At 38.3% G+C, this 16,140-nt stretch overlaps 1 protein-coding gene across 2 annotated transcripts in view; it reads right to left on the reverse strand.

Moving 5' to 3' along the window:
- Window positions 1–16,140, reverse strand: part of TMOD3 (tropomodulin 3) — an 80,844-nt gene that overhangs the window by 22,629 nt on the left and 42,075 nt on the right. Inside the window, exon 4 of one of the 2 annotated variants that reach the window (XM_042942003.1) lies at window positions 378–500. In XM_042942003.1, coding sequence (XP_042797937.1) covers window positions 378–500 — 123 coding nt within the window. Of the gene's footprint in view, window positions 1–377; window positions 503–16,140 lie in introns of both variants that reach the window. The other variant, XM_042942004.1, reaches the window with a different exon arrangement.

Below are 16,140 nucleotides of genomic sequence, written 5' to 3' on the forward strand. Positions count from 1 at the left end.
CCCTCATCTCAAGGTCTTCTGATAAAATGGGACAGCAGTTGATGCTGGAGACTCTTTTTCAATGCTTAGATAGGACAGCTTCTAGCTGAGCACCAGCTGATGAAAGATTTTTATAAAGACTTTCAAATATGGTAACATGGGAAAAGATGTCAAATAATACAATACATTCCATTAACATAAAAAGTTCACCACTGACAGTATTTTAAAAACTGAAATCCTTTATGTCACATTTATAGTGTACAAAACAAAGCCAAATATGTGGTCACTGATTCAACAGCACTTTGCTAGGCAAAGGAAGCATCTGTATGACGTATACAGGGATGTGCTGGTACTCCCCTCCCCTCCACACTCATTCACAAATGTGTTTTAGGAGATACCTGCAAGGTCACACAATTCTGTATCAGAAGCACTTGTCAAAGCTTCTTCTAATTCTGGGTCAAGAGATACTTTTTCTTCTGGGAAAGTCTGTACAGGCTTCTGTTTAGGGATAAATATTTTCCCTGTAAAATAAAGCAGTTTGTTAATTCCAATACTACTGCTATGAACTAACTTATTACCATTTACTCTTCTAACAAAAATTATGAAAAGTACAATTGAAGCTGAAGGAAAAAGTCAACAAGATAAACAATTACAATAACATTTCATCTTCAATATGTATTATAAGTTTCCAGGGCAATGTTTGGCTGTACAAGTTGAAATGAAGAAAAAAAAAAACACACCTGAGGAATTCTATTTGTGAAATTAAAAATAGGATCTTTTTGGAGTAATTATGAATTACTAAACAAATAGCAAATTAAAAGATGAATATAGGAATAAATTTTAAGAATCTATAAAACTTTAGAGAGATTTAAAAGACCCTGCAAAATCCACTTTTTTTTAATTATTATTTTTTTTAGTTGTTATTTATTTAAGAGAGACAGAACAAGCAGAGGATGGGCAGAGACAGGGGGACAGAAGATCCAAAGCAGGTTCTGTGCTGACAGCAGAGAGCCTGGCGTGGGGCTCAAACGCAAAAACTGTGAGATCATGACCTGAGCTAAAACCCAGAGTCAGACGCTTAACTGACTGAGCCATTCAGGCACCCCTCCACTTTTTTATTCTTAAGCAACAAGCTGTTACAGTCACTTAGGGGATGGCAGAGGCAATTTTGATTCCAGAAATTCAAGATCTAATTGCAAAGAAATTCCTGTATGTTCTAAGTGGTTTCGTGAAACTTTAGGTCACCGTTCATCTAAGCCTCGATGGAAACTAACAAGGGTTACCTGATAAGAAACTATTATGTGAAAATCAGTATTTTGTTACCATATGTCCAAAGCAAGATTGAAAACATGAAGAGAATGAGAAGTGATAATGACACAACTGCTGATCAAATAAGATGTACTCACATGGCAGAGCCTGAGTTACTAAGATTGCCTCCAGTTTCTCTCCCAGGACACAAAGTGATCTGGAAAAGGCCTATGCATAGATTCACAGATGTGCCAAAGAAACTACCAGAGAAATATGAAAGAATATGTGGCCTGATGGATCTATGCAGTGCTCTATCAAAAGAATGTGGGTTTAGAATCAGTGAGTGTTGTGTACTTCTTCAAGGTACACATCAATTAGTGTACCCATAAGGAATCCCACCACAATAGACTGCTCCCAGGACTCTGGCCAAAACTGTTCAGCTATTTTCTGCTAAGCCCATCTAAAGGATCTTAATTTCTGATATTGTATGTTTTTTATGTTTAGCATTTCCATTTGGTTCTTTTTAAAAAAATAGTTTCCATGTGTCTGCTGAAATTCCTCATTTGTTCATGCGTGCTGTCTACCTTGTCCCTCAGATTTTTTGGCATTTGTTACAGTTATTTTTAAAGTCCCTAGCTGATAACACCAGGATCTGGATCATGTCTGAGTCTTCTATTGACTGTTATTTTCTTGAGTATGGGGCTATGTGTCTTATGATCTTTGACTACAAGCTAAGCATTTTTGTGTAAAAGTATGGCAGAAACTGAAGGAAAATCTGGCCTTTGTTGCAACTTTAGTTTGATTCAATTCCTCATTGGCCTCAAACATTTTGAATATAGGATCAGGACTTTCTCTTCAGCAAGGCCTTGTATTATAACCATGGTGAGGTTCTGGAGATGTCCTGAGCATCTTCCCTTTTTGAATGGTGAACTTTGAGAGATTTCTCTTGATATGTGGCCTAGGCCATCAGCTTTCTGGATGACTGCGGAGCTCTCTTTGTTTTCCAGTCCCATCCCCTAATTTTGGGGCCTTGGCAGATCTTTCAGGCCCTCTCGTCTTATCTGCTTTATACTCTGTGAAGTTGGGGTTGGCCTTAAAGGGATTTGTCCCACCCCTCCTGCCTCTCCCTCAGTCTCTCCCAGCTGAAAACCTATGCCTCAGGAATTTTCTCTTTGCTCTACTTTATTGCGTCTGTTCTTGTAGTGTCCCTGGCACTAAATGAAGACCTGCAGGAAAGAACTGGGGGTGCTGCACTATCCAATACGGTAGCCACTAGCCACATGTGACTACTTAAATTTAAATTAATTAAAATTAGAAATTCAGTTCCACAGTCACAGTTCAAATACTTGATAGCTACATTTAGTTAGATGGAGCTACCACACTGGTTAACATAGACACTGAATATTTCCATCATGGCAGAAAGTTCTAGTGGACAGCACTGCTCTAAGGCTTCTCTGGATTCTAATCTATCATCCAATCCATACACAGTCATTAAAAGTTTGTTAAAAGTAAGGCTGATTTCTCCTTACTCCTTTCTATGGTAGTTTTCTGTTTTTCCCTACATTTCATTCAGAAAAGAGAGAAGTGGGTCATCAATCTCAAAAAGGGTTTGCCACTTTCTAGAATCATTTATGTTTTGTGTCCTCAAGCTCTCCGATAGCTTTTTAAAAACTATAATAAATGCACTTAGGGGCACCTGGGTGGCTCAGTCAGTTGTGTCTGACTTTTGATTTCAGCTAAGGTCAGGATCTCACAGTTCGTGAGACTGAGCTGAGCCCCGAGTTGGGCTCTGTGCTGATAGCATGGAGCCTGCCTGGGATTGATATTTTCTCTCTCTCTCTCTCTCTCTCTCTCTCTCTCTCTCTCTCTGCCCCTCCCCTGCTCACATACATGCATGTGTTCTTTTCTCTCAAAATAAATAAATAAACATTAAAAAAAACTGTAATAATGCACTTAGACTGCTTGTTTGGGTTGGTATGTAAGAATAATAGTCTCTTGCAACTTTATACATCTTAGAAGTCTTTCTGGTCAAGTATTTTCTTATTTAAAAAATTGTATTTGGCCAATTTATAGTGTATTTGTATCAGTAAGGATGTTTTTTTTGTTTCCTTTTTAAAGTTTATTTGTTTATTTTGAGAGAGAGAGAGAGAACAGGGGAGGGGCAGAGAGGGAAGTAAAGACAGAATCCCAGGCAGGCTCCACACCATCAGTGCAGAGCCCAACTCGGGGCTTGAATTCATGAACCGTGAGATCTTGATTTGAGCTGAGATCAAGAGTCAGATGCTTAACCAAGTGAGCCACCCAGGCACCCCAGTAAAGATGTTTTTAACTGCATATGACAGAATACCCAATTAAAAGGGGTTGAAACTGGTGCTTCTCAAGCTTTAATGTGCACCTCACTCACATGGTGATCTTTAAAGTACAGATTCTGACCCACAAGTCTGATATGGGATGAGAGTTAACTTAACTCCCAGGTGATGCCGATACTGAACTACAGACCACTTTAAACAGCAAGAGTTCCAACAATAAGTATTTTTATCATCTCAGTAACTCCACATGTAGGTGGCTATAGGGATGGTTCAGCAGCTCAGTGCTGACATCAAGGATCTAGGCTCTTTCCATTTTTCTCTTTGGCTTTAATCAACATAGAAGCCTTTGTTCTCAGGCCATCAGTCTCAAGACAACCTTCGTAACACTAAGTATCAAGCCCTCAAGCAACAAGGTCAGGACGGGAAGGAAGGGCACAATTGTCAATTTTTATAAAGAAAACTTTTTATAACGTTTATAAGGAAAATTGTCCAGATTTCTCCTCTGGTGTCATGGACCAGCAATGGTCGTATGTCCAGTTGCAAAGGTGGCATTTTCAGTCTATTTCAGAGACAGGTTGTGCCAGTAAGAATGAAGGGATTTTTGCATTGTTACTTAATAGGCAACTACAGACTGTATTCCAATATTGCACCAGCTGAAGTACACCTCTGTGCTCCCTGGATTCCCTGAACATTTCGCTATAGCTACACAGACACATTCTGCATATTTGTCTGCCTTCTGTGAGCTTTTCAGGGGCATGGTTTATGTTCTCTGTTTATCCCTGTATCCTTGCCTGGCACAAAACGGGCAAGACAATCTATTGAATAAATAATTTGGTGACGACCTCCAGTTCAATCACCTCATTTTATAAAGTCTAACTTAAATAACTTACACAGCAGAGTTAATACTAGAACACAGGAGTGTCTCTTCCAATAAACTGGTGGCTTTCACTTAAAAAAAAAATTTTTTTAACATTTATTTTTGAGAGAGAGCTAGAGACAGAGTGTAAGCAGACAAAGGGCAGAGAGAGGGAGACACAGAATACGAAACAGGCTCCAGGCTCTGAGCGGTCAGCACACAGCCCAATGCGGGGCTCAAACTCGTGAACCACAAGATGGTGACCCGAGCTGAAGTCAGACACTTAACTGACTGAGCCATCCAGGTGCCCCTAAACTGGTAGCTTTCAAATTAACTTTTTAACAGTAGACTTTTTCCCTCAAACAAATACCTCAAATATATAATGGCATCCATAACTGATCGTGTTAGTACCAAATTTTGGAATTCTGATGATTAGACAATCTTTTATTATTGGTTCACAGACAAAGGCAAATCCAAATCATTACATCCTGATAATTCCATAGCACTTTTCTCAGTGGTTGATAGTATAATTAAAGTAGCATACCATTCATGCCTTTAATTGCCATTTCAGGATAATTACATTTTTCCTGAGCTTAGTCACTACATTTTCAACTGTCTATGGGAGGGGCTTCTCAAGATTGGCTGCACACTGGATTCACCTGTGGAACTTTAAAAAATTGTGATGTCCAAGTCCCAGAGATTCTGATTTAATTGGTCTGGTGTGTGAGACATCTGGATTTTTATAAACTCTCTAGGGACCTTAATGCATAGCAGTCAAGGTTGAGAACCACTAGATTATGGTATTCACTTATGAAACAAAATTACACAAACTATCAAATAGCTGCCCATGTCTTATTCTAGGGACCAATGGAATTTAAAGCATTATAAAAATCTAAAATGTTTATTTTTGTAATCCTCATCTACATTCCATAGAGGCATTATTCATATCTAATTTTCCCATAAACGTTTGCCAAACTTATAAATACAAAATTAATCTCATCATAAAAAAAACAACAAAGCAAAACAACAAAATTTTGAGGGCTTATGGAAATTTTCCTGTGATATACAATTTTTCTATTTTATACAGCTCTGAAACAGTTTGGTACCTCAGCTGGTGCTCCTCTTTATAATAAATTCCCTGTATATAGAGATTTTTGTTGTAGAGGTATTTAGTCTATACAATATTGTTTTTAACAGTATAAAAATTAAGTACTTCATATTCCTTCAGGGTTAGCTTAACATTAACGCTGTAAGACTTGTATTTTAATGCATTTTTACAAAATCTCGTTATAGAAAAGTAACAGTAAATAAATTTAACTTCTTAACAAAATAAGCTAGGCAGAAATGAAGTTTAATATTATGAGTACAAAACCTAAGGAGATCCCCCCCAAATTAATTTATAGACTTAAACACTCCCTTTCAAAATCTCAGCTGACTTTTTTGCAGAAAATGACAAGGTGATGCTAAAATTCATATGGAAATCCAAGAGACCTAGGACTGCCAAGTAACCTTGAAAGAGAAGAACAAAACTGAAGGACTTACACATCCCAATTTCAAAACTTAATATAAAACTACTGTGATCAACAGTGTTATAGTGCATAAGGAAAGACATCTGGATCAATGGAATAGAAGTTGAGTGTCCAGAAATAAACCTTTTTTGTTAATGGTCAATTGAAGTCTGTAAAGGTACCAAGGCAATTCAATGGAGAAAGAACTGTAAATGATGCTGGGAGAACTGGATAACTACTTGCAAAAGAATGAAGTCAATCCCCTATGTCATACTTACCATACGTTAATTACCATATTAATTCAAAGTGGATTACAGACCTAGATGTAAGACCTAAAACTCTAACACTCATAGAAACAGTGATAAGAAGGGTACCTGGGTGGCTCAGTCAGTTAAGCATGTGACTCTTGATTTCAGCTCAGATCATGATCTCAGAGTCATGAGATCGAGTCCCGTGTTGAGATCGAGTCCCGTGTTGGGCTCTGCACTGAGCGTCATGCTTGCTTAAGATTCTCTCCCTCCCTCCCGCCCCCTCCCCCACTTGTGTGGGTTCATTCTCTCTCTCTCCCTCTCTCTTTCCAAAAAAAAAAAAAGCAGTAAGACTAAATCTCCATGACCTCGAGTTAGGCAAAGGATTTTTAGATATGGTAGTATAAGCACCAGAGAAATTAAGTAGATAAGTGGTTTCCTAGGGCTGGGAATAGAGTGAGGAATGAAGACTGACTGCTCATGGATACATACATGGTTTCTTTTTGGGTGATGAAAATGTCCTAACCTGAAGACTGTGGTGATAGTTGCACAACTCTGCAAATACACCAGAGGTCATTAAACTGTATACTCCAAATGGGAAATTTTATGATGCATACTTAATAAAGACATTCAAAAAATGTACTAAATATAGGTTTTCTGCCTGCCTGAGTAAACTTATATTCACCCCCTAAAACGTAAAGGAAAAAGATAATTTTCTGAGACGTACTGAATCATACAGCAGGTTTGTACTTCTTAATCAAAATCAGCTGTTTTCTGAGAAATACATTAGCAAACTGCTTCGATCCCATAAAACAGGAAATGCCTTTCTTAACATGTGTCCTAATTTAGTCTTTCATCAGTTAGACTTAAGTTAAAAATCTTAATGACCATGAGATGCTGACAAATATAATAGATCTTTATAATGGTTAGTTTGGTTTGCGCCCCAAAATCGTGCAAGATGAGTGAAATGATAGGTATTTTGTATGGTGGTGTTTTTTGCAGAGTAAGGAAATGCACAACAAATTTGATACTGCTTTTAAAAAAAATTTTAAACTTATTAGTATTCCACTTTATTATGGTTATCTTGATTCCTTTGTGTTTTTTCAAATCATGGATGATTTCTTTAAAGAATTCTCCATCTCATTCTGATAAAATGATTTAATATATATAAAGGAACTGGTATATAATAAACATAATAGACACATTAATTCTTTTTTAATTTTTTTTAATGTTTATTTATTTTTGAGAGAGAGATAGAGCATGAGTGGGGGAGGAGCAAAGAGAGGGAAACACAGAATCTGAAGCAGGCTCCAGATTCTGAGCTGCCAGCACAGAGCCCGATGTGGGGCTCGAACCCATGAACTGTGAGACCATGACCTGAGCTGAAGTTGGACGCTCAACCAACTGAGCCACCCAGGTGCCCCAACACATTAATTCTTTATTCTTATTTCCCCTGGAATTTCTTGCATGTGTGTGCATGTATGTGTGTGTGAGAGAGACAGAGACAGAGACAGAGACAGAGAGAGATAGAGATAGTTTTCCAAGACAAACTAACAACCCAATAAGATTAAAAAACATAAAGCTCCAAGTATCTTTATCAGTAGTTCTTAAACTTCAGGGATTGGAAACTGGTTATGCATGGTATTTCTGAGAAAGTTCCCTAAGCGATTCTGATAATTACTTATTCAAATTGATAACCACTAATCTGGATGATTATAGTTCTGAAAAGATTAGTATGAGTTACCCTGGACTAATCTAATTGGTTTTCCTCTCCTTGAAATATGGTCAAAAAAGCCCTAACTTATAACTCTATCTATCTAAGTGACTTTAATTTCTTTATTTAACGTAACAAAGTCTAAAACTGCAACTTTTAAAAAAATGAAATGACAATTCTTTATACTGAGGCAAAATAAGACAATAAACAATGACTAGGTCAGAAAACATCTCTCAGACAAGTATGAAATGACATGCCCCCCCAACCCCCAAATGAAACAAAACAAACAAAAACAGAGCTATGACTCTTGGTTGCTAATGTTAGAACAGTTCAGTAATGTTTATGTAACTACAAATGACAGCTAAGGAAATAGAAGAAACCAAGATAAGAATTCATGTAATAGTGATTTAAATGCATGGCACTTACCCAAACTCATGTTTGTGCCAAGAGGGAAAAAAAAAAAAAAGGGACGATCTTGCCAAGACCCTTGTTTTTGTCACCAATCAGTAAGAGATACTGTTAACCATGTTAACAATTTTATTGCCGGGACTTTTCTTCACTAGTCCTCATCTCTTCTCTTTTGCTGTGATATCAAGTTACAGCTACCACAAATGTTAAGAAATTATCTTAGTCATAGCTCCCAGCCTTGGTGAGTATATAAAAGGTATAATAAAAAGAAACAGAGATGGCTCCTATTTATTTCATTTCTACAGAGGTGAAAGGCCCCTAGCTAGCTAATTTTAGTGTTTGTTTAAAAGCTACCTGTTCCAGAATGGATTCTAAGCAATTAGGCCACCTTTTGATCAGATGCACATAAACTTCAAATCAACCAAACTCAAGAATGAAGGGCAGATCCTGGAAAGGCATTTTTATTTTCACCCAAAGACACATGAACTTACTCAATACTGCAATAAATGCTCATTTATTCAGCAAATGTTTAGTGAGTTTGTATATACTAGATAATGAGCTAGAAAGACACTGTACGGAAAGTAAGAGATCTTTATTTTGGGGAGATAGAATTCTAGAGACTTCCATCTGTGGCCAAAATGAAATAATAAAGACAGGATTTATCCACATGCCTGAAACCCCAAAATGGACAAGATATGTGAAAGAAGTTTTCAAGATACTAATAATCATCACACAACCAAGGGCAGCGATCCCAGAGAGATGAGAAACAAAGGAAGCCCTGTGACTGCTCAGCTTCCTACCTGGAGAAAGTGTCTAGCTGCAGCACAGGGAGCGGGAATCCAGGCAGGGCTGGGAGAACGTTCTGAACCGAGGAGACAGAGCTGAGGTCCAGAAAGACCAAAGTGGCTGTGCGAGGAGAGAGTTGCACAGAACTGGAGCTCCGGAGCTCTGCAGAGGGCTGCCTTTTCATACCCAGCAGAGCAGTATTCAGCACATGTGTGTGATGGAACTACTTGGGGCCAAGGAAAAAACACCTGAAAAAATTACAGATAATAGTGCCTGTTCTCATGCAGGGCTGAGAGTAAGACGTGTTCCCAGCAACCAGACTATAAAACCTCATCATTCATAGAGCATTGGGTAAGCAGCTCACAAGTTACTGCAGTGGAGAAAAATTTAGCCCTAGACTGAATGAATACTGCTCCAGTCTCATCCAACAAATCTTAAAAACAAGTCCCTAGGGGCGCCTGGGTGGCTCAGTTGGTTGAGTGTCCGACTTCAGCTCAGGTCATGCTCTCACACTCCGTGGGTTCAAGCCCCATGTCGGACTCTGTGCTTACAGCTTTGAGCCTGAGGCCTGCTTCAGATTCTGTGTCTCCCCCATTCTCTGCCCCTCCCCTGCTCATGCTCTGTCTCAAAAATAAATAAAAACATTTAAAAAACAAAAACAAAAACAAGTCCCTAAAATCAAACTGTTTCCAAGTGACTTAATCATGTCCCAGAAAGAAACTCAGGAATATGTACAGGGAAACCAAAATATCCAGCACCCAACAAGTTAAAATTCATAATGTCTAAATCCAATTAAAAAAATAACCAGAATGTAAGAAGCAGGAAAATTCCATCCATAAGCTAGGAAAAATAATCCAATATAACTGACTTAATAATGACAGATGTAAAATTAGCAAGTAAGGACATTAAAACTGTTATTATAATTATATTCCATATATTCAAAAAGTTAAGCAGAGACATGGAAGATATGGGGGAAAAAGGAGGAAAAAGGGAACAAAGAACTGATGAGACAACAGAAAAGATATTCCATACTAGCACTAACAAAAAGAAAGTAAGATTGGCTATATTAATATAAGACAATGTAGATTTCAGAGTAAAGAATACTTTGCCAGGGGTAAAAGAATACCAGAGTAAAGAATACTTTACCAGGGGTAAGGAAGATCACGTCATTGTGACAAAATGGTCATTTCATCAGGAGGACTTACCAATCCCTAAATGAACAAAAACTAATAACAGAGCTGCATAGTATATGATTCTGGAACAATTAATTGCAGTATTCTATATAGTATGTAAATTATACACTAAAATGTTGGAGGCAAAGGAATATGCATTCCCTGGGTATGGTTATCCAGGGGAAAGTTTCCATAAAACGAGGTCTTAACATGAGCGACGAACGATCCATCTGGCTAACTCCTGACCCCAAAGGAATAATGAGTAAATCATTCAAAAAGACAGTGATCGGTCTGAAAAGGAGACACCAGTCTGTGTTACTAAACTTAAGCAGCCCACTTCAAATACCAGCTTCATTGGTGGGGAAGAGCACTTTATACAGTGTCGGAGACGACCACTTTATATAGGTGCATATAAGGGAAGTTTAGATTTATAAGACATGAATACAAAAGTAAGAGCCCATCTTTATCTTCAAATTAGTGGCAACGAATTACCCACTGGCAGTTACATAAGCCTGTTGATTCAGGCAGGTTATAATCATGATCTTTTTGGTTTATAAAGGGATGAGGTCTGCCTTTTCTCCAAAGAAATCATGTACGCAGCAAGGTGAGGGAAGCCTCTTTTAGTGTAAGAGTAACTACATTAAGTTTCCTGGAAAGCTGATATAATTATGAATAAATAACTTGGAAAGTGTATTAAGAAGTTTTTAGTTTAAAACAATAAGGTTAAATTCACCTTTAGTAACAAGCAGGGAAAGGTAGGGCAGGTGGGATTTGTGACACTAAAACCCAAGGACATTCCTTTCTCAGGGAGGGGAAGGAAAAACAACAAAAAGCATTGATGGCTCTTCCCTAAGGGCCAACAGGGAGAACAGGAGGCTCTGTGAGGAATGGAGGAGCCCTATCTGGGTGAGTCAGTGGCTCAAATGGATTCTCTGGTGCACCTGAATGTAGTATACAAGGTGCAGCATGGCTCTGGTTCATGTGTAAAATAAGGGACACTTGGGGGACAAAACTCAGGCTAGGTAAGGGTGAAGGGTGATACTAGAAATGCAGAGGAAGACTCCTGGCAAAGAAAAGCAAAATGAGAGTCGGTAAGAAATATTAAAGAGTAGGGCAAATTAGTTCTCCAGGAGCCAAATTCATGGCGAAGATCTATGCCTTATCTATCCTGGAGACAGAATATTCAAGATACGTAAAAATATAATGGGAAATGCTAATCAGCTATATAGCCAGCACTCTGCATTTTCACTGTTTTCAGGAATGAGAAAGAATAGGATGAACACTCTCCTTCACCCTTGTCTTGGTCTCTACCACAGTTACGTGTTTTGTAGAATTTCAAGGAAAAAGAGGTAAAAAGCTTCCAAACATTTCAATATTATGTTTTTAAGTAAAAGGAATGAATATTGGAATGTTGTTTAAATTTTCTTAGGTGCTTTGTTTCTCAACATTTTGAACACAGTAGACTCGTAAGAAAGGCATTTTCTTTAATACTTGCCAAGATTACTTGTTACCATATCATACCTAGCACGAGCTTATTAGATTTAGATGAATTTAACAGATGCATATATGCATACTGTGAATTCTACTGTAATGATGCACTTAAAAACAATCCTTAATACATCTTTTGTTAGCTATCCCTTACTAGCTGCTTAAAACCTTCGTTTTGCTATTAATAAAACTACACTATTGGGGCGCCGGGTGGCTCAGTCGGTAAGCGTCGGACTTCAGCTCAGGTCATGATCTCACGGTTCCTGAGTTTGAGCCTCGCATCGGGCTCTGTGGTGACAGCTCAGAGCCTGGAGCCTGCTTCAGATTCTGTGTCTCCCTCTCTCTCTGCTCCTCCCCCACTCATACTCTCTCTCTCAAAAATAAACAAACATTAAAAAAAAAATAACTACACTATTAAAAGCAGAACATTTACTAGTGTAGGACACAAAATGTTCCCCCAAATGCATCTAGGATTAATTCCTTCTTCTCAGACGTTGGCATACACTTTCAATTTGTAAAATGTACAATTATAAACATTTCCCATATCACAAAATAAAATTACTCATTTATCTATATATAACCACTCTCAAGAATCCTTTTTAGTCTGTGATGTCTTTTTAAAACATTTTGAGGGGTGCCTGGGTGGCTCAGTTGGTTAAGTCTCAGACTCTCGATTTTGGCTCGGGTCATTATCTCACAGTTTGTGAATTCAAGCCCTGCAGTGAGCTCTGCACTGACAGTATGGAGCATGCTTGGGATTATCCCTCTCTCCCTCTCTCTCTGCCCCTATCCCACCTGTGCTTGCTCTCTCTCTCAAAACACACACACACACAAAACACAAAACAAAAACAAACAAAAACCAAAAAACAAACCATTTTGAGATGATCTAGAAAAACAAAATTTGGCATGAGTATACAGTTTCTGTCCAAAGAAAAAATCCTGAAATGTCCAATTTTCAGTTTTACGTTGATTCCCTTTGGTCACACCAATTCTGTGTAATTTTACCTCCACAAAGAGGGCGTGTCTTTCAGTGAACAAGTATAATTAATCATTTAATTAGTCTCAGAATAGGAGAAGCAGTCAACTTTAATGATTGGATAATCCTTTTAGTGGTTCCCAATTTTTTGCTTAAAAAAATGAGTGGTCATCTTTTTCAATCTTTGACAATAATTACAATGTGAGATCACTGTGTGATTTTGGCACATAACTTGGAACTAAGGGACATTGCTATAACATGCACTGGCAAAGACAGCTAATACTGTCATTGGACACTGAATTCTGCAACATAGCATCTCAGTGTAAAAAAAAATTTTTTTTTTAAGTTTAGAGATTAATGGCAGATTTTACATGTTCTAACTAGTCCAAGTACACAAAAAAGTAAAATACTTGCCTTAACAGGTTTGCAAACTTTTTTAACATAAAGAACCAGGAGAACCTCTACTGCCTAAAAGCATCCTCAATCTGAAAATCTATCTCCTATGAAATAAGCTATTAAGAAATTTGGGACTCATCAACTGATGAATGGATAAAGAAATTGTGGTTTATATACACAATGGAATACTACGTGGCAATGAGAAAAAATGAAATATGGCCTTTTGTAGCAACATGGATGGAACTGGAGAGTGTGATGCTAAGTGAAATAAGCCATACAGAGAAAGACAGATACCATATGGTTTCACTCTTATGTGGATCCTGAGAAACATAACAGAAACCCATGGGGGAGGGGAAGGGAAAAAAAAAAAAAAGAGGTTAGAGTGGGAGAGAGCCAAAGCATAAGAGACTGTTAAAAACTGAGAACAAACTGAGGGTTGATGGGGGGTGGGAGGGAGGGCAGGGTGGGTGATGGGTATTGAGGAGGGCACCTTTTGGGATGAGCACTGGGTGTTGTATGGAAACCAATTTGACAGTAAATTTCATATATTAAAAAATAAAAAAAAAAATGTAAAAAAAAAAAAAAAAAAAAAAAAGAAATTTGGGACTCAATCTAGGTATTTAGGATAAAAAGTCATAGGAGAGGCATCTTAAAAATCTTAAAAAAACATACACCTTAAAAAGAAAGAAAAGCTTTGGGATGTTCAGAGCTAAGAAGGCGATTCACATTTAGCTCAGTTGGAAGGTATGCTAATAAGATGTAGATGAATTATTCTCAGGATCTTCTAGAAAGTGATCAAGATCTTGAGGATGAGACCCAAAGAAAGGAAGGCATATTAGTGACTAAGGATAACTAAAGCTAACTGATTTAAGGATGAGAGCCTAGGGTAGATTAGAGAACATGAGCTGGCTTTTAGCTCTACAGTATTTCAAAGTAGAGCTCTACAACGAAAGTCTCCCAGTTGTTGAAGACTAATTTGTGCTTCTTCAGGTCTACGACACTGTAACATGGCTTCTAAGACTTGACCCACCCAGTCTAGGGTGGTAGTATTTGCTCCCATCACATGGATTCCTGAAATTCAAACCTCATTTCTGTGGTCCTGGACCACTCCTCCATGACAGAAATTAAAGTCCCTTGTTTGGTAATAACATCACACTTACGATCCTTTAAAATGACTACACCACCACAGAGGCACCTGGGTGGCTCAGCTGGTTAAGCATCCAACTCTTGATTTCAGCTCAGTTTATGATCTCAGTGTTATGAGTTGCAGTCCCGTATTGGGCTCCATGCTAACAACATGGTGCCCGCTTGGGATTCATATTCTTTCTCTCTCTCTCTCTCTGCCCCTCCCCCCACTCACAGTCTCTCCCTAAATAAACTTAAAAAAATAAATAAATAAAATGACTACACCATAAAGGATTTTTATGGTGATTTCACTATACCCATTAACGAATCTGGTCCACACAAAAACTGTATGAATGAGGCAAAGCAGATATTCAGCCTGTATGATGCCTTTTACATAAATTTCAAAACAGGCAGAACTAATTTATTGTATTAGAAGCTAGGATGGTTGGGCACCTGGGTGGCTCAGTCAGTTAAGTGTCCGACTCCTGATTTCAGCTCAGGTCATGATCTCACAGTTGTGAGACTGAGTCCTATGGTGGGCTCCATGCTGAGTATGGAGCCTCCTTTGGATTCTGTCCCTCCCTCTCTCTCCTCCCCCACCTTACTTGCACATGTGCAGAAACAAAGATAGAAAGAAGCTAGGATGGTGGTTACCTCTGAAAACAAAGAGAAAAGTGGGAAGAAGCCGGGTAGCGACTACATGGCAGTGCTCACTATATAATCCACCAAGCTATATCCTTCTGATTTGTGCATTTTCTGTAAGCATGTTATGCTTCAGGAAAAAGTTCATTATTTTTAAAAATGCTAGTCTTAGTCATTGCATCATAGCTGCCCATAAATAGTATTCGACAAAGCTACAAGAAGCAGTAAAAATAGTGAATGTATTATAAAAACTGACTATGAATGCAAAATTACCTGCTTTTTAACTCAACTACTTCTGTTTACTTCATACCCAGCCAAAGTCTAAGAAATGAGATAAAAATTTTTAGAAGTTAGAAAATGGGGTGCCTGGGTGGCTCAGTTGGGTGAGCATCAGACTTCAGCTCAGGTCATGATCTCACGGTTTGAGTTAAAGCCCCACACAGGGCTCTGCACTGTAAGCTTTGGCTGCTCAGTCTCCCTCTCTCTGCCCCTCCTTTGCTCAATCTCTCAAAATAAATAAACATTAAAAAAATAATAAAATCTTTAAAAAAATATACAATTTTAGGGGCACCTGGGTGGCCCAGTCAGGTAAGCATCCAACTCTTCTTGGTTTCCGCTCAGGTCATGATCTCATGGTTTGTAAGTTCAAGTCACACATCCGGCTCTGTGCTGACAGCGCAAAGCCTGTTTGGGACAATCTCTCTCTCTCTCAAAATAAAATAAATAAACTTAAAAAAATAAAATAGGGGCGCCTAGGTGGCTCAGTCAGTTAAGCATCTGCCTCAGTTCAGGTCATGATCTCGCAGTCTGTGGTTGGAGCCTGTGTCTGGCTCTGTGCTGACACCTCAGAGCCTGGAGCCTGCTTCGGATTCTGGGTGTGTGTCTCTCTCTCTCTCTCCCCCTCCCCACTCATGTTCTGTCTCTCTCTCTCTCTCAAAAGCAAACATAAAAAAAAAATCAAAAATAAATAAGTTATAAAAAGAAACAGAATTATTACACACTCCAGCTGAAGGAAGATACATTTTTTTTTTCCTTGCCACCCATATTCCTTGCCTCTATCATTTCTCCCCTCTGATATTTTCTTGTTTTCCACAATTCTTCTCTACCTTCTTTCCTACTCCCTCTAATCCTCCAAGATCTTTCTCTAGGCAACTGGAGATTATGAAACAAGAGCATACTGGGAAGCTTCCTGGGTCAATTTAGGACAAACACGGCTCTTTCACATCTCTTATTTTCTCTTTTTGTCCTCAAATTCCTTATTTTTTTCTGCCATCTCTCTTCTCAT

The sequence above is a fragment of the Panthera leo genome, chromosome B3 (assembly GCF_018350215.1).
Source record: "Panthera leo isolate Ple1 chromosome B3, P.leo_Ple1_pat1.1, whole genome shotgun sequence".
Taxonomy (NCBI): Eukaryota; Metazoa; Chordata; class Mammalia; order Carnivora; family Felidae; genus Panthera; species Panthera leo.